This window comes from Neolamprologus brichardi, chromosome 20 (genome assembly GCF_056152115.1).
Source record: "Neolamprologus brichardi isolate AB-2024 chromosome 20, ASM5615211v1, whole genome shotgun sequence".
NCBI lineage: Eukaryota > Metazoa > Chordata > Actinopteri > Cichliformes > Cichlidae > Neolamprologus > Neolamprologus brichardi.
The window spans coordinates 23,277,958-23,300,760 of NC_142123.1; the positions used below are offsets into that span (position 1 = coordinate 23,277,958).

General features: G+C 40.8%; 1 protein-coding gene across 5 annotated transcripts in view; it reads left to right on the forward strand.

The window, feature by feature from the left end:
- LOC102777856 (IQ motif and SEC7 domain-containing protein 1-like) overlaps positions 1-22,803 on the forward strand; it is a 92,401-nt gene that overhangs the window by 46,229 nt on the left and 23,369 nt on the right. Inside the window, exon 1 of one of the 5 annotated variants that reach the window (XM_006796457.3) lies at positions 3,821-4,684. The exons of the other annotated variants lie outside the window; for them this stretch is intronic. Within the exon in view, the coding sequence (XP_006796520.1) occupies positions 4,608-4,684 (77 nt within the window). The 5' untranslated portion in view covers positions 3,821-4,607. Of the gene's footprint in view, positions 1-3,820; positions 4,685-22,803 lie in introns of those variants that run through there. 5 annotated transcript variants of the gene reach the window in all.

The following is a 22,803-nucleotide window of genomic DNA, read 5'->3' on the forward strand; positions in this document are numbered from 1 at the left end:
ATATATTTTTTATTTTATTTTACATGCACTATACGGACAAAAAGTGTTGGCACACAGAATTTAATCTTTGAATTCAGGTGATTTCAGTCCTATTGCCACAGGTGTATAAAATCAAGCACCTAGCCATGCAATTTGGCTTTATATTTGTGAAGCTTGTTCTAAAGAGCTGACTAAATTTGACCATGGTACTGTAATAGGATCCCATTATTGCAATACGTCAGTTCATGAATTTCTTCCCTCTTAGATATTCCATGATCAGCTGTAAGTGGAAACTATTTAGCAACCACAGCAACTTGGTCATGAAGTTGCAAAAAATGTAAAGTTACATAGCGCGGTCGCCAACTCTCTGCTGACTCGATAACGGCAGAGCTCCAAGCTTCCTCTGCCATTAACATCACCACAGAAATTGTCCCTGGGCCTTCATGTAACAGGCGTCCAAGCTCAAGCAGCTGAAGCCTTGTGACATAAAGCATTCGATAGTCGATGCAAAGCACACCGCTGCTGCACTCTGAAGCAGTGGAAACGTGTTCTGTGGAGTGATGAATCAGACTTCTCTATCTTGCAGTCTGATGGGTCAGTCTGAGTTTTGGCAAATATCAGAAGAATGTTACTTGCCTGACTGCTTTGTGTCAACTGTACAGTTTGGTGGAGGAAGGAGAACACTATGAGGTTGTCTTTCTGGGTTTGGGGTGTGTCGCTTACTTCCAGTAAAGGGAAGTCTTAATACTTCCATTCATCAAGAAATCTTTTGACAATTCTGTGTTTGTAGCTTTGTGGTTACTATATGCGGTTAAGACACTTTTCTGTTTCAGCTTTACTTTGTGCAATGGGACACCGTTAAGTCCATAAAGGCATGTTTGAATGAGTTTGATTTGCAAAAACTTGACTGGTCTGCACAGACCCCTTACCTATACCGCACTGAACATCTTTAGGATAAACCAGAACTGAGATTTCGAGTCAAGCCCACTCAGCCAACATTGGTATCTGACCTCACAAATGGTCTTCTGGGTGAATGAGCAAAAAATCCCCTAAAACACACTCTAAAATCTTTTAGAAGGCCTTTCCAGAAGTATGGAAGCTGTTACAGCTGCCAAGTGGGGGAACTATTCTGTATTAATGCCAAGGATTTAGGCTACGTCCACACGTACACGGGTATTTTTGAAAATGAAGATTTTCCTTTTTCGTTTTAAAAAATAATCCCGTCCACACGTAAACGCAGAAATGAAGGAAAACGCTGGTAGGAACATGCCAAAGCAACAGGTGGCGATATATTCCTAACCGTGTAGAAATGTTGGCCAATCAGAAGTCTAGAAGCCTCGGTGGGAAATAGTAAACAAAGCTGGGGCATAGAAGCAGAACCGAGTCGTATGTGTGGAGGGACAGTAACTGTGTGTGTATATGTAAGCATTTAAACACTGCAGAGAGTACAATTAACAGTAACAGTATTGTAGAAATTCATTTCACCAAAACAATAACGTGGCGCACAGTGTGACGTCAAAAAATGCGCACACCTTTGATGCTGCGTTTTCTGTGTTTTCTCTGTTTTCTCGTCCACATGTAAATGCAAAAACGGAGTTTTCGAAAATATCCATTTTTAGAAATCTCCGTTTTCAGTGACCGAAAACGCCGTTTACGTGTGGACGGAAGGTGCAAACGCATAGAAAATCTGCGTTTTCAAAAATACCCGGGTATGTGTGGACGTAGCCTTAGAAAGAGAAATTGGAAAAGCTTGTACTGTAGATGGCTCAGCATATTGGTCCACATGTGTGATCCGTGGTCTGTGGACTTGTTCTCATCTGGTGCTCTTCCACTCTACGTGAGTAATGAAAGTGCCTTTATATAATGTTTCTCTTTCAGCCACTGACAAACACATTCATACAAGCACTTTCTTCTACATCTAAGTGCTTTCAATCTAACATTCACACTCTAAATGCATCAAGCGCAACTCTGAATCAATTCTGAATGCCCAAGGATTCTTTGGCATGCAGACTGGAGCAGCCAGGAATTTAACCACCAACCTTCCGATTACCATATGACCTGCCCTAGCTCCTGAGCTATCGCCAGCAATTTTTGGCTGTGTTTGGCTTAAATTATTTTTTTTTGTAACTTGGGGCGATGCAGTTGATTACTGCTCTTGACTCTGACCTGCGCAAAAATGCACTTGACATTGTTTTACAGGGTAAAAACTTAAAGTAAAAGCCTTTATAGTGAAAAGCACCCATTTTGACCACAGTTAGCAGAACAGTTCTCTGCTCTCACATTTTTGCTCCCCACACATGTGGACGTGCCTAAGCTTACAATTTTGAACAATCGTCAATCTGCTCATGAAATTACAGGCTGTTGCACTTGTATACGCACTTACTCAACTCTTTGTCCTAAAAAACCCCAAATAATAGTCTGTCATGTGCTCTTGAATCAGAGCCGCTAAACTATTATGCCATCTATATTGTTGTAAGAGTCGTACTTCTTTGCCTTGACAGACTGTAATATGTTCTGCTAACAATGCAGTGAGGTTTTTACATACACTAACCACTGGTGTGAAAAAGAAAGGGACAACTAAAAGGGGTTTCCATCACCATTTCCAAATGGTGAGAAGAACAGAAGTTAAGTGCAGATACACGCTTTTTACCTACAGCTTAATTGTCGTCTCCATCTCTAGGTATTGTCTGATAATTTGCTTTAAATGTCACATGACGTGTAACCACTAATATTCAGAGTGCAGTAATGTACACAGGAGGGTAAGCGCACTTCTACACTTACAGCTTTCGCTGAAGTAAATTGACAGGAAGAGCACAGATTTGCTGATTTTTCTGTGAGATGTGTGTAAATCAGGAGGCCTAAGTTGTGACAAAAGCCTGATGAATGGTGCTTAGGTTCATTAATTCCTCAGTCTCCCTGCTGTTCACATAGGCTCCCACTAAAGCCTTTGTCCTGCTCTGGTCTTTCTATATCTTGGCTTGGGAAAGCGGACATGAAGCCCATATTGTGTGAAAGGAGTCATGTGGTGATTGACTCCTCAGCCCAAACAGATCTAACTATAGTAATTAGTATATTAATATGTAAATGTGAACATTACTCCACGTGTTTGTTTGTCTGTAATTGCATACGTGAGTTTAATTGTTTGTGTAAATATGTGGCATTTTGAGTGTTTGTGTGTTTGGACATAAACAATGGCTGAATATTGATGAGAGGCCCTTCCACGCCCGTTTCCCATGACTGCTGGGACTGGGTGGCACTGCAGCGTGGCACTGCATCTCAGGCAGAGAAAGAACAGCTCTGTGCTTCTCTTCAAATGCAAAACCCCCTTTTGACAGAAAGGAGAGCAACGTTTTAAGCCTTATAGCTCTACAAGGACCTGCAGCACATATGAGCACAGTTTTAATGCAGACACAAACTTATCTATGAGGGTATAATATGCCGGCCTTATTTATGCACCTGAAATCCATTCTTCCTTTACTACATTCTTTCTGAATAGGTCTGCTAATGCACCATTCATATCTTACTTGGAGTGTATGAATCATTTTATTGACTATAATCTCACATTTGTTCCAGCAATCTAGGCACACTTATGGTTTTTATGATGATTCTATGACCTTGAAGAGTCTAAATACGAGAATTTCTTTATGCTGACAAAAATCGGAGAAACCTCGAAGCTCATATTTATTTTAACAAAGCATGCATATAAACTCATGTGGTCATACAACATTGCAGCAGTCCCTCCTCGCTGAAAAGCCGACCAATCACTGGCTGCTCTGCGAAGCTTCCATTTGAAGCTTCAGTAGTACGGTAGTGTTGCCCAGCAACCAGAATCGGCACATTTCTGGGAGGTCCTGTGTGGATGGCAGCGGCTGTAACAGGGAGAGAGAGACAGAGAGAGTAAGAGGGAGAGGATGAGGAGCAGGAGACAGAGATAGGAGGACAGCAAAGGTTTGGGGTTCAGCTGGAAGAAGGAGAACAGGAGCAGTAGATGGCATTACTGAATCCATGTTGGCAGTGAGAGAAAAGATCCGGTCTCTTGCCTCATAGGAAAGTTTGTTCCTGCAGCGGGAGAAGACTGAAGAAGATTCCTGTTGAGTATGTGCTGTTCAAACACAGATGAGTGAGTTTTGGAATTCCTCTTCCTATCTGCGTTCCTACACATTCCACTACCTGTGCCTGCTGGAGCGATGCAGAGCATTGGATACAGGCATGATGTCTCTGAGGATCCAAGGCTGACGCACTGTGTGAAGGGACCAGCACAGAGGACACACTGTTGACCTGGATAAGAGTTAAAACGAAGCAGAAGCAGCTAATATAGAGATTATTTTTGGGAGGTGGAACCCAAGCATTAATACTTGGTCCAAATCAGTCCCAGAGGGTTCCTCGTAGGCCTGGCTTTCTGGGTTTGGCGATGACTGAGACAGGTCCAGAAGTGATGTGGTTGTTCTGGGCGGGTTAAAACCACTCAGGCTGCCATCCAGTGGCAGTGGCGAAGCTGGAGCTCCAGAGGAGAACAGATTTATCGTCCATGCCTGGGATTCACTGGTTGCTCCTCTGCTTGTGCCATGGTGCCTTTTAATGTTGTTCGATTCCACAGCTGTTCAACCGTTTGACTATTTGACGTGAGGATGTGGAAGTTCAAAGCTTTTTGCCTGGATTACTGGCATGTGCTGTGTTTGCACCCACACAGCAACTTTTATAAAAGGTATGTTTTGAAGCCGCTCATGTTTGGCTTAATCATTTCTTGCAGTTGCAAGTGCTACGTGTTTTGAACAGCTCGCTCGCAGCTTGTTGATGTTGCTACCTGTGCTGAAGTAGTCCCAACATCAAGCAGTTCAATTTGTTAAAACCAACCCTCGAATTACTTCATAAAGAACATCTAATTGATAGAAAAACTGCTTTAGTGCTCAGCTCTGCTTGCTGACATAGTGGTTCTCATGTTGAAAGCCATAATTCAAGGGAGAGTGAGCTGGTTTAACCATTATCCATTTCTTCCAGCAAACGAGGTTACAGCTGTTATTGAAATGCTTGGTTAAGTAACTGTCTTGTCAGTGTCTGTTTAGTGTTGGCACAGCTGAAAAGAGTGGGCTGATCTCGCGGCTATCACTGAATCTATTCGTCTCTGTCCCACTGGGACCTCATCTTGTTCACCTTTCACCTACAGCGCAATCTATGCATGATTGATTGGCTAGCGTTTTAGCTTATATGAAATTTGGCTCTGTTTTCACCTCAAAATGCCAAACTTCACCTAAGACTTGATTTAAGTGTCCTTGATGACATTTAAATTCATAAATCCCAGCAGTGAGTCTAAGCTTACAAGTTGCTCAGTCTTGACAATCATATTTTAATTTCTGTTAAATTGAACACGTTTTAAGACTCATGTTTCAAAGCTTCCACTTCTGTTTAAAGGTATATACTCATCTTAATTTATGCCCACCTCTTCTCTCTGCCACTCTGCTGAAATCATAAAAAAAATGTGTTTTGTAATATCTGATATCCCACATATCCTTAAAGTTTAGCCCATCGACCCATTTTTTAATAGAAAATCACCATTATCTCTTTAGGTAGAATAGAAAAATACAAATGGATATATTTTCCATAATGATAAAGATGCTGTAAGGGGTGGTCTATTATTTGTTTGATGTCCAGTCATGAAGTATTTAAAGCAGCAGTTTTAGGCTCAGACTCTAGTTCCCAAAATTATTACTTTCCCTTTTAAACAATATAATTTAGGCGCAAGGTTTTAGAGCTGCACAGAAAAAGACTGCAATATTTTTTTTGCGCCATTATCCCCCTGCTACACCAGAGAGATCTAACCACGTATGTGTGCAGAGGTTTCCTTTATGCACATCCCATCGTGCTGTTTGATGTCTCAAACAGAAGCAAGCTGCAGTGTGATGACGCTGATCAAGGACCTGTGAAAATCAGATGCACCTGCCTTCTGTTGAATCTCTGTATGTATATAAACACGCAGTTTTTCTTTGGCATTAGTACTCTGAAGACTAGGGCACAGTATGTCCATGATTCATTAATAATGCATCGTGGATTTAGCAGGAAACTGTGAATGTAGGCTTCAGGGAATCCCCCAGATTTAGGTGCATCTTTATCATTTATGCGTTCTATTATAATCGATTTTTTTAGCCGATGTTTCGTAGTGCTTTATTTAGTGCAAACTCTTGTATCAACAGCTGTTCTTACTTTTATGACTCAGTGGTTTGTTTGGAATTATTTAGGACACTTGTGTGTGTATTTTTCTTTCCAAAAACTGCAAGCAACTCATTATGTGTCTAATCCCACAGAGTTACTGGAATATGCTGGTCACTGGGTGTAACTCATTACATTGCACTGGCTTCAGTGTAGCAGCCTGTGTTGTTAAAGCAATGTCAGTGTAGTAACTCAAAACAGCCTCTCCCAGCTGCTGAACTGGGGGTCACCCTCCCTCCAGCGTGGCCTTCCCATTGAGCGCAGTGTGATTGTTGGATGCTTGCCGAAGTATTACCATGTAGACAGGCTCTATCTCTTCATCTACTTCTCTTTCTCTTGCTCACATTCTCCTTCTGTCTCTCTCTCTCTCTCTCTCTCTCTCTCTCTCTCTTTCATTAAAAGGCACGTCCACATAAACAAGTATCCATGAAACACATGACATAGGCCCAGCCCATCACCACTGGGGAGCATGCATCATGGGAGCAGCAGATATGTGAAAGATTACATTGGACTGAAGAAAAAGTAACGAAAAGCAGAGAGGGGTGTCTGCAGAGAGAGGGAGAGACACAGAGAGAGAGAGAGAGAGAGGACTGGTGCGCGGTTTATTGTGGGTGGAGAGCTTTTGTTAAAAAGAGGGATGATTTTCTTCTGCTATACATGCTGGGCCTTTACCTTACTTGGTCATCAGGCAGCTTGCAAGAGCAGCAACTCTGAGCCTTACACAAACTAGGACGAGGAGAACTTTGAAAAGGCACACACAAAGTAACTTTAGCAGCGAAAGAATGAACTTCTCTGTGGGTTTTCTATGGAAAGTGAAGGATGTGGGGTGTAATTTGTGGTTGAGGAAGGAGTGAGCACAGACTGTTCTTCTTCTGGCTCATTTAAGGGGAGTTGCTGTAGTTGTTGTGTTTTTTTTTTTTTTAACTTTTTTTTTTAAACTTCCTCTTGGTGCCATGTACATTTTCTTCGGGCATGTCTGATGCCTCTGGTGATGTCACTGCCGTCTGGAATGCCATGTGGAAGTACTGCATATCCAGCCGAACTATAAGGTAGGAGACCATCTGGCATTGACCACTGCGGATGGCAGGGGCCTCCGAAAAGTGATGGTTGTCTTTCCGACTGACCACAGCAGTCTGTGCAGATATTTCTGACTAATCCAATAACATTCCTGTCTATATGCTCGGTGGTTTCCTTTCTAGAACTATGGAAATATACTATCACAAAGCAGAATAGAGCAGACTGGAAGCAGTCAAGACTTTTCAAGGTCTTACTTGAAAGTTTACCTTATCAGGGACATGCCTTTAATAATAAAGACTTAAGAAGAATCTGTCTTTCTTTTATTTCTATCTCCTTTAAGTCCTTTCTCTTATCTTTGCCTTGCCATAGGACTACAACAGAAATGTCCTCTGACACATCACTTTGGGAATGAACACAAAAACCAACATTCAGAAAAGATCTTCTTTTCCACCTTACATTATTCAGTCTATACTGATTGGATTTTAATACTAAGTGACCTTTTCATTGTGTCTTTTTTTATTAATATTCAACTGGCAAACTGGTTATAAAGCTTGCAAGTATTCTCAGGTGTTCATATGACCTCAGTCAAACAGGCCTTTTTATAATAGTTTTGATTTGTGTCTCTTAAAATGAATTTCAAATGCTCCTAACCGACTGGCAAAACAAAGATTCCAGTCATTATCCGTACAGGAAGTTTGGGAAGTTTTGATTTTTAGCTATCTTTTCACATCAGGGAGAAGTCACTGAAATTCATTCATTGGCCCGGATATACACCACCAATCATAAAGGACTGTTGTGAAGAATAAGGAAAAAGGAGGCTTGCAGCAGATGACGAACCCCCCACACAGCCCTGATCCTAACGTCACCGAGTCTACCTGCGATATATGACGGTGCATGAATAATCAGGCCATTTCACAATGACAAGTCTCCATGACAGTCATGTTCAAACTTGACAAGCATGTTCAAACTTGAAAACTTGGAACCTAAAATGTGGGCGCTTGTCCACAAAATGCGATCTAAGAATATCAGTTGTTAATTTATATTTAAACATGTATCTAATTTTGAACTTCTGAAGATTTAAATCTAAAGTATATGACCTTAGGTTCTGTTTGTGCTGCTAAGCACTCAAGAAGAGTTTTATTTAAAAAAATTTGCTGTTTGTGACCTAATCTACATGATAGAGGTTGGATTTCAAAGTCACACTGATGCAGAAATTGTATTGTCTGCAAATTGTCATGTCTGATGGATCTCTTTGCACAAGTGTCACGCATGGATTATATTCATTTGCACATAAACAGCTGTGTGTGCCACAGACGAGCAGTCGGTCATATTAGACTAGTTTCAAGGCTGCTTGAAATGTTTCTCAAGGTCACATGCATTCTTGGCGCATTGTAGTTCAGTGTCTGTGCAGTAGAATCCTTGTGGAGTAAGACGTGTAGTGATTATTTATTTACCATTTATTTAAATAAACATTAACCTTATACACTAAAGAGTCATTATAAAATGTGACAAACTTCAGTGCATATTTGTAAAGATATTTATTAGCTGGCCATGTGTGTAATTCTTTAGACAGAACCTACCCCAAATAAGTTCTTACTCCTTAAATTATGAATATAACCAAGAAAAAATGAACGGCACAGGTAGGTGGATCCTTCGCGAATGGGTTATTGATAACATTTGCTTTGCTCAGGCGATGCATGCATGTCTGATTACATCATGACTCTTTTAGCTGTGACACTGTAGACACCAGGGAGCATTTGATCTCGTTGTTTATATGTCAAAGTGTGTGACGACGGGAGCATTATTTATTTAATGTCTGTGGATCTGGAGCTTGTCAGTGATGCCTCCTCAATCCACAGTGGATTTTCACGGGACAGAGTACTGAAAGGAAACTCTGCGGAGTGTATTCTGACTGAACTGCGATGCGAACCTGCAGCGCTTCGTGATAGGTAAAGAGGACCTTAATACTTGGAACATGAGGTTAACTAGGTGTTTCAGACATGAGCCTAGTGTTTGCTGGCAGGCAGGAAACGAGAGCAGACACTGACCTCTCTGTTGGTTCCCTGCTTTGGCATACTGACTATAAGACAAGTTGGGTCCATTTGGAGGGGGGGTTGTAATGGAAAAGCAGCAACCTGCCAACACGAGCTTGCAGTTCCACTGCGGTGAGGGTAGGGAAAAAAGAAGAAGAAAAAACCCTCCCGGGTGGAAAAGCTTAGACGTGTCTAGGATAGAAGCCGTATTCTGTTCAAAAATGTCACAATGATGAAGACGTGAACAGGCTGTTATTGTTAATAAGAGGTTCTCTAGTTGCAGTTAGTCTAATGGCTTCCACATTTGGTGTTCAGTGTATTAAAGTGAGAGTAACATTTCTTTTATAATGGTTAATATTGGTCTTGATGACTTACATCTATGGCATTTGCTGGTCTGAGTGGCCCATCTTTGAACGTTCTGAAATATTAAGAAGTAGTGCGATGAAGAGTTGAAACGACTGTAAAACATTTTTTCCGGTTTATTTCTTCTATTAAAAACTTTACTTTTCCCCTGAAGCTTGACAAAATGCTTGTATCTACTAGAAAATTGGTTCCAACTGCTTCTCTTTGTATAGTTGACCATAAAAAGACCTTGATGCATTACTTTGTTCAGTTTCGCTTCAGTATTGATGTCTAAAGGTGTCTTTTTCCGATCAGTGCTCAAGTTGGAGTCAGTATCCACATACTGCTGAATAATTTAGATTCATGTCTTTACCGGAGGAACATCATATTGTGTGAAAAGTTTTATTCCCTTCATTATTTCTGAAATTCATATAATCATTTGTAAGAGTTTGGTCACCCCGCTGTACTGAGTAGATGTTTGATCATGACAGTAATGGCTATATGTGCTATAGGCTCTCACTGTCTTTTCACCTTCTATTGCTGCAGGGCTGCAACATTATGGGAGAATATATTCGGGAACATTGCCTGTGCTGCAGTATCTACACTGCTCATGTTAAGCCGTGCAGCTTTTGAAATGCTAATAAGCAAGTTTGTTTACTCTAATGCTTAAGAAAGCTTCCCTCTGGAGACACATTTCACGTTCACGGTGTTTACTGGGGTGTCTGATGTGGAAAATGCACTAAACAGAAATGCATTGGGGGAAAAAAGTGCGATGTTTCTAGAATGTCTCCCAGTTTCCCTTTTTTTCTGTACTTTATGTGTGTGATTAAAGCAGGGCCGAAATATGTGTTGCCTCTGCTCTGCTCTGCTCTTTGTGATCAGTCGGGGACAGCGAGAGCTCCGAAAAGCCACAGTCGCTTTCTGTGGCTTTTTTTTTTTTTTTTGCTGTTGTACTACTTTTGATGACATATTCCTTTGCATCTCTTCACAGCGCCTGCCTGGAGAATAATGAGCATGTGTGCTGTATTAACTTATGTAATGGCAAGCAAGAGGAGGGGTGAGTTTGGGGGGGCAGTGAAGGAGGAGGGGGAAGAGAAGAGTGATGAGCTCATGCTGCTGCACTGCAGCTCTTATAGACACACTCTGCATTTTGTGGTCTTTTTTTTTTTTTTTTTTTTTTTAGCCATGTGTTATTGCACATGCACATATGCATTCATGCAGGCTTATTTTGTGTGCATCGGGCCGACTGATTCACTTTCAAAAATAGAGCATATGTAGAATGAAAAAGAGCAGATCGTAATTTTGTAATTAGAATTTAGCGTTCTGCTGCAGGCTGCCATCCGTGCTTTTCATAACTTTATTGAAATATTGCCACTTTTTTTATTGATAACTGATGATGAGGGAGAGACAGGAAATGGGGAAGAAAGTAAGGACTGAGTGGTTCCGCCAGCTAGGTGTTCGAACCTGCAAGTCGGTCCTCAGAAGATTAGTATGCGCTCTCAGCTCGATCATGTGCCTGTGGTTTTGTATTTTCATCGTTTAGCTCTGGCAGTGCTTTGCTATGAATGGGAATTGGCATGTGCACACTGTTCTTTACCTGCATCACTGTTGGTCCAGAGAGCTGAAGCTCAGCTGTGAACAAGCTGAGCCTCCTGAGCTCAGGCTGACTATTGGTGCTAATCCACGAACTCTTTTCAGCGGCAAAGCAGACTTGCATTATCCAGAGTTAATGCCAGAAACAAGCAAGGTGGGGAAGGGTCAAAGGATGGGAGAGGAGGAGGGGGGAGGGGGGGGGGGGTGTAAAATGGCACGCCAGTGCATTTGCTCTATAAAACAGAGTGGTTCCTTTGGGGGCTTTTAGCTCTTCAAGGTTTTCAATGTCATATCATAAGAATACAAATTAGGTGTGACACATAACGCTCTCTGTATACTATGTGTTGTTTTCACCAATTAATATTTGATTATATACTTTATTAATCTTATTGCTTATGTGTGAGCATGATTTGTGGAATTAGCACATGTCCCTGCACGAGACTGAAATAAGCATGTTGTCAGCGAGGCTGGGACTGCGACTGGTAAACAGTCATTAAAGTTAAATGTTTATCTTGGTTGGGCTCATTGGTTTGGACTGTTTAAATGGAGGTTATTTTGTTTTTTTATTTTACATACACATACACATATCTTCAGCATCTTTTAAAGGTATGGACAGTTCTTTTTTTTTTTTTTTTTTTTTTTTGGTTGCTTTTTTTTTTTCCTGTCAGCCTTAGCTGTTGCCTTGACAACTGGCCTCGGAGATCTGTGCACGTGCACGTAATTGTGATAAATCCTGATTTCAATCTATGAGAAACCATCCACAGAGACCTGTATCATTCAGTGCCCATCATAGTAGGAGTAGTACTATGTATATATTTTGGTTTTAATTATTTTGCAACATGAAAGCGCATAGAAACATGTTGAAGCATTTATCTATAATACCTACCATAACACATTCTAATAATCAACACTGTTATTGCTCTGTAAAAGGAAAACCCTGAAAATGGACAGTTTGAAGCATTTAATACATACAATGATTTGCTTAGCAACTTGTTATGAAAACATTTTTGATCATTATCAATCTGCTTTTAAATTTAGTTTATTTTAGTTTTTTAAGCTGTCTGTGTTTTACAGTCACGCTAGAAATCATTCATTCTCAATAAACAAGGACTGGTCATGTCAAATATATCAAACTTTTCTCCTCATGAAGACATGTACATGTCTGCCTGCAGCTTAAATAAGCTCCCTTGGGAGCTGAGTAATTTCTACTCCCTCGGTTTGTGTAGCCTTTGCTCTACATTCTTTATATATACACTTTTTCCTCTTTTTGTAACATCCTTCCCTCTGCTGTTCTACTTTACATCAACTTTTTTCCTCCCCCGTCTTGATAAAGATGAGTGGGATGCTTTTAATCAGTCATATATCCCTAAGCACAGCATCATTCTTTGTACAGTGGACTGTACACCAGCACCATCTGTTGGTAGAAAGACTTCAGGACAGAGAAAAGCCTCAAGGACTAAGAAAATCTCCTGCGACTACTTGATAGAGGTCTTATGTTAATCTCCCTCCCACTGTGTGGATAGTCCGTGGGTTTGGCTGCATTCTCTATGAAGAAAGTGAGAAACGGTCAGAGTTGCCTGTCTGTTAATGGGCGCAGACTCATACTAGTCGGGCTTTCCGCTGTGAGTAAGTCAAGTGCAGAGAGCTAAGAAATTAAACAATGGGAGATATTACGAGTCAAATAAATGAGTGGACCTGAATTCCACTGTGAGTCATCGCAGAAGGGAGAAAAGACAAATTAAGGCAGATGGGGGCTCTTGCTTTGTCTGGAGTCCCACAGCGGCTACTGTAGCCTTATAGCCTGTTTCTCTGGCTTTTCTCCCAGATTGCTGATACTGAGCTTTACTACCAAGGCTTACTTAACTGTTTCATATTATCTGGAAGATTAAAAATATAAAAATAACCTTTTTTTTGTTGATGAAATTGATTTCTGTCCTTATTTGATTTTTTCTAAATAGAGAAAGCTGAGGTCTTTTTTTTTTTTTTTTGTCCCTTTGCGTTTTTCCCCATTGACACACTTTAAGAAAAAAAAGAGAAATCATATATATATAATTTATTTATTTATTTATATTTTTTATGGAAAAATGGTCACTGCAGGAAACCAAAGCACATGAACCATGGAGAAACGGAGCCTTATCCCTCAATGTGAGATGCTACAGTGTTTCTTATCCCATATAAGGAGGGCACATGAAACATGTGACATAAACTGAATAGAATTCTTATTTTTGCATCAGAATTGAAGGCACTCTTAGACGACCTGTTATCTAACTAGAAATGCTCTGGCTGTCTGAGGATGTGTTCTGGTTGAGAGCTCAGATTTACCCTTTGGCAACACCATGTGTCCTAAAGAGAAGAGAGCAAAAAAAAAAGGAGAGAAAAAAAAATCAGTGACCTTGTAGAGCTGTAACACGCAGGCTCCACACATGCCCCCACTGTTTTACAGACATCAACCCAGCAGCTGAATAAATGACCACAGACCATTGCAGAGGCATATTTGGATGGGAGAGTGAGAAGACAGCTGATGCTAGAGAGAGAGGGGCTGACTAAAGGAAGAAAGAAGGGCAGAGATTCAAAGAAACTGAGGCTGTGAGGGACAAAGCTAAGTGAAGCTGATGATTGAGGCAGGGGGGAGGGTGCGCAGTGTGCGGAGAGCCTCCTCTTTTCATTGACGTTTAGGAGAATGTGCTGATTAGTGGAAAGTAAATCATTCAGATGGAGGTTCCTAGTCCCCCGTGTATGACTGGAGACTGGGAACAAAAACATGCAGCTTTCCAGTAACCACGGTCACCTTAACTTTCTCTAAAGCAGCAGTTTGTCATCAGAGCCTGGCTCTGGTTTGATACTGTATGGACCAGCCTGGAGACAGATGTGTGGAGGTAGGTGGGCTCTGGTCTGAAGGTGCGTGTGAGTGCGGTATATCTGGATGTGAAGTGCAGGTTCAAGCTGTTTACATATTGTCCAGCTGTCCAGCAGCGTGTCAGGCTGGTCTGCATGCACGATCAATCATGAATTACTAACAAATTTGTCTAAAAAAATATTTAAACGATTGAAAATCTATTTGAGAATTGTTTGTTTGTTTGTTTGTTTTGGGGGGGGGGGGGGGGGGTATATCACAGACAATTGTTCTGTTAAAACAAGCTACTGGTATGTGCAGATATAATATCGGGCTGTATGAAACTGAACTGTAATAATTCATTTATGCAGACATTTAAGCTCTATATGTATGGAGAGTATATGAAATAGAGCTGTAGCTGCTGCACTGTAGTTTGGCGCTACTCTAATGCACTTTACTCTCTTCTTACTTGGTGTCTTATTTAGAAAGTGCAAATTCAACCTCTTTGAGATTCATGATACTTTTTTTTTTTTTTTAAAGGATTTGCCATCTGTTTGTGAAGTGAAGACTTTTTTTCACCAGGCTGAGTCTCAGCACATGCTGATTGTCTCCTTCATAAGGCACATCCTGTTGATGTATTTTCAACCTATAGGCGGCTGCCGTTCTGTTTTTTCCATGTGTTTGCGAGGGGCCTGTGCGCTTTGTCCACTCGCACATCTTCTCGTTAGTCCTCTTAACAGAATGGATGCTTTGGTGAGGACATCATTAGAACCTATTAGATGCACTGACCGTGACACTGTGTGTCCCCCCCCCCTCAGTCTTATTCAAAACAGAGCTGCACTGTACTCCGTGTATGCAGAGTTTGCATTTTCCCTACATTGCACGCAACTCAAACCTTCCTCTCAGTCTTCCCTCAGTCCATTTATATCCCTGCCCTGTGTTTACATGCTTTCACGTCACATGTATTGTTATCATTCTGTCCCCTGACAGATTGCCACTGACTTATTGTATAGCAGATACAATTCAAAATTCCCTTCTGGGACAATTAGGCATGGCACAGCTGCTATGAATCTCAATGGCTTTTTAGTACACAGAATTTCTTGGTGTTTCATCATCGAATGCATGCTAATTTCAAAAAATGGTGAACTGGCTTTTCTAAAAATGCTATTCATTATTCTGGTCCACATGGGAAACCATTAAAATATGAAAACAAAGCATTTCTTCTTCTTCTTTTTTTTTAACATGAAGCAGAAACACATCTTGTGGAAGAATTTACCTTATGTTGGCCAGATGTTTATGTACTTGAACAAAAGGTTTAGCCGACAACAATATGACCCGTCACACTCGTAGTGGCCCTCCTGTGGAACTCAAAGCATTAAGACTGAGCTGTAAGTGCTCTGCTCCAAACACGTAAACAGATTATAGAAGTATCTCATCCTGTTATCATGGCTGGTTTGAGGATGTTATGTCCCTCCCTCTGGAATGGCTCCTCTCAGCTGTTACTGCAGGATTGTTGTAGTAGGCTGAACAGTTTACTCAAAGTTTAAGTGAGGGGCTTGACCTTATTTTACACAGTGGATTTGTTGAACAGCAGGAATGACAAAGTACACCGAAAGCTGACATTGACAGTTCCCTTCAGTATAATGAAAGCCGTCACAGTGTCCGCATTTCTGTGTAGTTACCTAAACTGTGCTCAAAGTTTCAACAAAGCACTTTATACTTGAAGGCTGCCAAATGAATCTGAATCAACAGTCACTCCAGTTACTGGAATTGTAGAAAATTATCAAATTTAATAAACCAACATGACCTAACTTGTCATAAAAGCTCCTGTACGATGTGTTTTATTACCCTGAGTGCAAAATTATGTCTGCTTCTCTTTGCTGTAGCCTAAATATTCATTTTTCCCATATATTGGCCAAAGTTCTGCCAGGCCAGTATTTTTTTTTTATTATTATTATTATTATTTTTAAATAAAAAAAAAGGGAAATGAACTCCACCAAAAGAGAAAACATTCTCCTCTGGACCATGTTGATTTTTATGTCAATCACAGATCCATGTGGGTGTGAGAATTACTTTCCACCGATACAGCCTCCTGCTTGTTATTGACCCTGGAGGCTATAAGGAAGTTCAGCTGATTAAAATTTGTCTGACAGAATTAGTCTGTTCTTCATTCAATAAAAAGAACACCAAACCAGCATGTCGAGACACTTCAGTCTTCTAGTTACACCCTTGAGTTCTCAAGGAAAAAAAGAAGGATTCCAAAAGTAACTTGAGATAAAGAAACATCCTTTCTGCCTTCTTATATTTCTACACCCTTGTCCAAACCTGTTTATCTTGGAAACATGCATCATGGAAAAAAGAATGAATCAAGGTTAAAAAAACAAAACAAAAGCATCTGGTATCTTTATTTCTAATGCTGACGAGCTAACGTGTCTTGACATTGTTGTCATATTTGATAAAAAGAGCCAACTCCATTAAAGGTTAGCGTTTTGTCCTGTGGGCTCAGAAAACCAACCAGAGGCTTCTAATAAGTAATTGACGGGTTACAGATCGATGCACCCTGAAGCCTACAGAGACATATTTTGAGTCAATAAGACTGAAAGCTTTATGGACTAAAAATCCAAATTTACAATTTTGTTTTAAAATAAACCTTTTCCTTTAAAATGACGGAAATTTGTCTGTTCCAAGCATTGTGGTCATGCCCGACACGGCTGGCTGTCTCTTCTGTATCTTACTCCTAAAGGACTGGTTGTTATTGACTTCCAATGTGAGTTCGTAGCTGTCAAATATGCTTTGATTGTGTGCAAATTAAATGGAACCCAAACACCATTAACCGCTGTCAGTGTCAGGTAGTTTGTCACTGAGATGGCAAATTTAATCCATAGCTTTCGCCCATGTGTGACCTCCTTTTCTTGTAAAATGCTTTGGCACCATCTCAAGCGGAGGTTACAGGAGGCATTTAGAGAAATGAAACAATAAACACGGTGCTGCATAACTGCTCCTCTCAAAAAATCTCTATCGCTCTGTAAAAGCCGGGCCTCGTGTATATGTAGAAGCATAAGATCTGCTGACATGCACCCACCGGGTCTTGTGGAAATGTGGTATGAATGGAACTTGCACATTCAGGATATCTTGTTCCACTGTGGAATATGTCAACATGAATCCATTTCTCAGCACTCTCGTGACCTGCACAAAAGGTTTTCTCAGCTTCCTTTTTACGTTTGTGAGGAAAAGGAACGTAGATCGAGGATGCGTTATCTCTGCGCTTTTGTTCTGTGATTGATTGCTTCCTGGTTGTCTGTGGCTCTGGGGGAAAAAAAAAAAAGAATCATGGCCACTTAGTCATTTTTCAACTTTTATAACTTCTGAACCTTAGGCTCATTGTCAAGATATGAAAACTTTGACATGTGTGTCTCTACGAATCTATAAAGAGGACAGGTGGGGATCATGAATTATTTCTTTTTTAATTCTGCTCCCATTGTTGAGGTGCTTTCAGCTGTGGCTTTTAATTAATATTTAAATACGACTGATTAAGTTTTCATTGCGGCAGGGAAAAGCTCTCATAACATGTAAACCAATCTTGAGTTTTCTCATGTTAATTCTGTGGCTGATCTGGTGTTTCTGCTTAGATGTGCAAAGTTTTTGAAAAAAGGGGAAAAAGAAAAAGTTAACAGTCAGGATTTCCTTTGACAGCTGGGATCCTGATACTGCAATCCTTTCAGTACTGCTCAAACCTCCTGCCTCTTAGAGACTAAAACGATCAATGCAAGACGTTTGCACTCAGTGAACTTGTACTATCAAATACATTTAGATATTTTTCTTTTTCCCCAGGGCATTAACAAATATTTCTTGTTGTTTGATCTGTGTTTTTTTTATTGTTTAGCTAAATTTCTCTTGTCAGTGCGGTGGTTAGGTTGATTAGAATGGAGCTAAGCTTGAAAATGCATTAATCTTTCGAGTAAGAGCTCCTCTGTGGCATGACTTGAATTGAAGCTTATTCACAGTATTTGCACACTAGATACAGTGTAGATACTCTTAGCTGCCTTCATTTCCCCACATCTGTATTCAGTTCTCCGGCTTTCTTTTTTCTCCTGAAATAACATTGGGTTTCCTGAATGATTCCTTCCCTGTCAGCCTAATGAGGGGCATTAAAATGAAATACATTTTACGCTTTCACTTCCAAGTGGAGCAGAATCTGAAAGGCGTAAAGAAGCAGACATGAGAGAAGCCGCCTTTACATGATGTGCCAATGCAAACAATGGCTTGTGCCAGTGTATATGGCCGAGTGGGAAGGAGCTCCTCAGGGCACCTCGAGGCTTAGTCGTAGTGTTTATGCTGTGGGCTTCGGGTGCCATGGAGGCGCAGTTTGCTTTGCTTTTGTGAAGGGCAGCAAAGCATGGCAAGAAACTGGAGTCTTGACTGGGGAGTTCAGGGCTGTAGGAAAACAAAGTGAGGCAAGCTCTGGTAAAGCTATTAGACAGCTGTGTGCAGAGAGGTGAATTTTCGTGGAATGTAAGCAGTCTGAGTTTTATAGGAATGCAGAGATTTAAATCGGCATCTCCTCACTGTATCTGTATCTCTTCAATCTCTATCATCTTCTGCATAAAATAAGCAACTTATGTAGACTTTTTTAAATAAACAGTTTTCCTTTATTGATGCTGAATCGTACATTTGAAAAGAGACTCTGATTCAAAACCTTCCATGCAATTAGCATGTGTCTTCACTAGACACTTAATTATACTACAATCACCTCTAAGCCACAACATCATTTCTTGCTTGACTGCTAATGAAATCTTGTGAGAGACTGGAATGATTGAGCAACACAACGTGTTCAAGATCATCAGCTATTTAATCAGATCTCTGTTGCTGTCGGCAATGAATGGAATCTGATTGAAACAGCAATTATTATCATTGTAAGCCTTGAAGTCAATTTACCCAGTTCAATGATGTGACTTAGCTCATGGCTCCAAAATGATTGCATTGAGAGATACACGTGTATGCTCAAAAGTGCACGCACAAGTAGTTATTTTAGGAACACGTTTGGTTTATGTCAAATGATGGATTATATTTATCTATTTAAAAAAAAACAACTAAGATAATATTGATAGATGGCTCCACAGAATCATTTCTGGAATCTGTGTAGCACCAGGACGTGATTTTGATAGTGTTTGGCAATAAATCAGGAGTCTGTTTGAAGACTGATTGGCCAGCATGGTGCTGTTAGGAAGACGGATGTTTTAGGAAGGTTGGAAACGATATTATAAATATTTTCTGATATTTGTTGAAGATGTTTAGCCAATCAGTTAAGCCAAAGTTGCTTACACGGCACTGGACAACTTTATACATTCTTAAAATGTGATTCAAAGAAAGGGAAAAAGCTTTGAATATATTTAGAAGTCTATGTAAGATATAGGTTACATATATAAGACGTCTTCGCTGTGGGGTCTTGCAGCATGCCACAAACTCATCTTTCCTGACCTGTAATGCATTTAAACCGCAGACTGTGTGACTTGAGACAGGTGGGGACTCTGCTGCTGCCTCAAATAGATTATTGCACAAACCCCTCCCCACCCGAAAAAGCTGGTTCGTTACATCCCGGTGCCTTTGAATAACCCAGCAAACCTCCTGATATGCAGCTGTGACAAACATGTCTGACCCCAGTTGTCCTGAATGACATCATCAACCGCATATCTGCCCCCAGACCTAATGTACATCTTTAAGGGAACATATAGTATCATGTCTAACCAGTGGGTGGCGATGTCACTCTGAGAGCCCATTGTGGACTGGGTCCAATCATTGCAAAGCCTCTGTCGGGTCTGTTTTATCGTTCTGGTGGCAGTTCTGTGCTCCTGCGGTCATCACGACCGCCATGAGTATTTATACCCGCTGTGGCTTATGTCACATTTACAGTCATGGCTGCTCTGAGTAGCACTCTGTTTTCCAGTTGACCTCAAGATTTCACGGTGTCACTAAAAAACGCTGCACATCAGTGCACTACAAAGAAATAGATAATGAGATGATATCAGCAGGGCATTCATTGGCCATTCTCCTGATGTGTATTCTTTCTCTTGTTCTTCACAGCTTTGTCTCACTCGGAGTGTTTACCAGAGCGTGTCACCTCACATGGGTCTATTTTTAGCAGGGGAGAACTGTGCTGTAGTATGTGTCCCTGATGGGTGGAACTAACGTTAAGAGCTTTGGAGAAATACAGTAGCTGGTAATGGAGTGAGCTGAAAGGGGAAATATTGTTACTGGACAAAGGGGGCCTACTTCTAATAATGGTTACAGCACAAAAGACACCACCTCTATTTATATTTTAACTGAGAGGGAGAGGGCATCTTCAAGCAGACAAGATGACTTTGAAGTGATGTGTTAGTGTAGTTCTTTTTTTTTTCCCCGATTTTATTTTAATGCAGACACAAGAAAAAAGGGTACAAAAGCATGGCTGGTTTTGTATAGTAAAGATTTGTTTTAGTTATCAGTGTCGTCTTGTGACCTGTGCCCGACTGCTGATCACAAGTTTCCTCCATTCATATTTCAAAGCTAGAGACTCCACCTGACCTGCATGTCTTTAAAATGTAAGAAGAAACCAGAGGACACCCACACAAACACAAAGAGACCAAAGAAAAACTCTAACCAAGAAGAAGTAAACCTTAGACCTTCTTTCCTTGTACGAGCAGGCCCAAAGTCATTAAATTGTTCTCAGCATGCTGGCACATTTGTAATTTAGATCAGTACATTTTTGGAAAAAGCCACTCTGTTGAAATATTTTTTTCGAAACCACTATCATCTTTGCCCACATGTGATGCTATAGGCAGGAGCATAGCATAAAACTGCATGCAGCAGAAATGGATCCTAAACTTCTGGCTCATGCTTTAAAAATTACCTGCCTGCACTGCTTCATTTTTTACATATTTAAACTCGTGCATTCATTCAGTTGTTCGTGGATTAAGGCTAAGCAATCTGTTGGAGCATTTATTGGCTGTGCATCGTGACCTCCTAGCTAACTGTTCCTCCCTGCATCCATCCTTAATGATAATCTAAGGTAAAGTGGTATGAATATTCTCATGTAAATAAACAAGGAAGTGAATATTTTTGGAAAAACGTCCCACTAAAGCTTCGAAGAATAATGAAGCAAGCCTGCTTTTTCACCAGGATTTTGTTTACTCTTGCTACTGGTCAGCCTGTCGCCGGACAATTTTCAGTCAGAGTTCAAAAAGAATATCCCAAGGAAAGGATATGGTGAATTAAAAAGTCAACTCTCCCAAAACCTTCAGTTTTTGTTTGCATCTGGATGCATTACTGCAACAATATGCAAACAGGGAAAAAGAAAAGCCTCACAGACATCACTTGCCACTGATGATCTTTGATCATTCCCATAGGATCCCACAGGCAACACATCTGCTCCAGCTTTGCTGCCAGGATGTGATGAACAGAGTCTGCATATCCTTTAATTACTTCTATTTCAGCTCTATTTAAACATCTGCTGCCAGACCCTCCTTATGCACAGAAATTCTTTGTTCCTGAGAATTTACAGAGGAATGATGTGTTTCTTGTTTTGTTTTAGGGTTTTTTTGCCCCCTATACAAAGTTCTCTGTGTTCACAAAACTATCCCAGGCCACTACATCTCATTTAGTATGCTGTTGTATCAAACTATGACATCAGCCTGTTCTAATTGTTTCCAGACCAGGCGAAGGCTGAGTTTTCATTTTATTTTCCGTTTCTTAGCGCAGGTCTCAGTCGCTCAGCATCCAGCAAAAGCAGATAATGAGTAACGGTGCATGATGTCATGTAGACAGAGCACCGTCTGCCAAACTTGTGACCAAGTTTCCAGGAAGCTATCACTTTCCCCCCCTGTCGTTTCTTTTGCTTTCTTTTCTTCTGCTCTGCCTTTTTTCATTCTCTTTGCAATTGGAAAGTCCGTGTTTTTTCTTTGCCTGATACTCAGGTACTACATCTGTGGGAAGCATTTGATAAAGCTGTAGGTATGTTGACCGCTTGGGGCCTGTTGGGACTGGTCCCCTGTTTTCTGTAGTTAGCTTTCTTTTTACTCTGAGACAAGAAAGGGAAGGAAAAGAAGGGAGGGTTTGGATTTGGAGGAGAGTGATAGAGTAGGAGCTGAAATGCAGAGAGACCATATGTATTGAGTTGAAGAAATGCAGTTTTATGAGCGGAGAGTGGGCCTCTGCTTGGAATTCTCAATGACATCATTTTGGAGCAAAGCGTTGTGCAGCCAGGGCTCGGGAGATGGAGTGGGCCTTCACCAGACGGGACGACTAGACTGGGTTGTAACACTAGAGGAGGAGAGAGACGTGGAGGCAGGCAGACAGGGAACATTACACAGGACAGCTAGGTTTGTGAAAACCTTTACAGCCCAGTTTTACCTGGAATACCTCTAATTAGATCCTTTCAGCATAACCTTCCTTGATGCCTAAACTGACATTACCCCTGTGCCCCATGATGAAACAGTCATAATATACTTGAGGTTGATACTCATCGTGCACTCGCCTTCAAAATGAGACCACAATATTACTTCATATCGCAGTCAAAAACAAATAAACTCTAGTTAGCGGCTCCCTGTGGTCCACTGTGGGGGGAAGAGAAAACAAAGCATCTGCTGGGGCAAATATCTAAAATCATGCACATATTTCCAAACTAAATGCCTGCATCTGTGTTTGTGTCTTGGGTGAAGTGTAACAAAATGATTGAGTAATAAGGATGTCAGATTTATTACAGGGAGGTTTTAAATTGCTTTTGTTCCCATTTTTGTTTATGGTGTGTTTGCGTGATAGGTGAGTTCT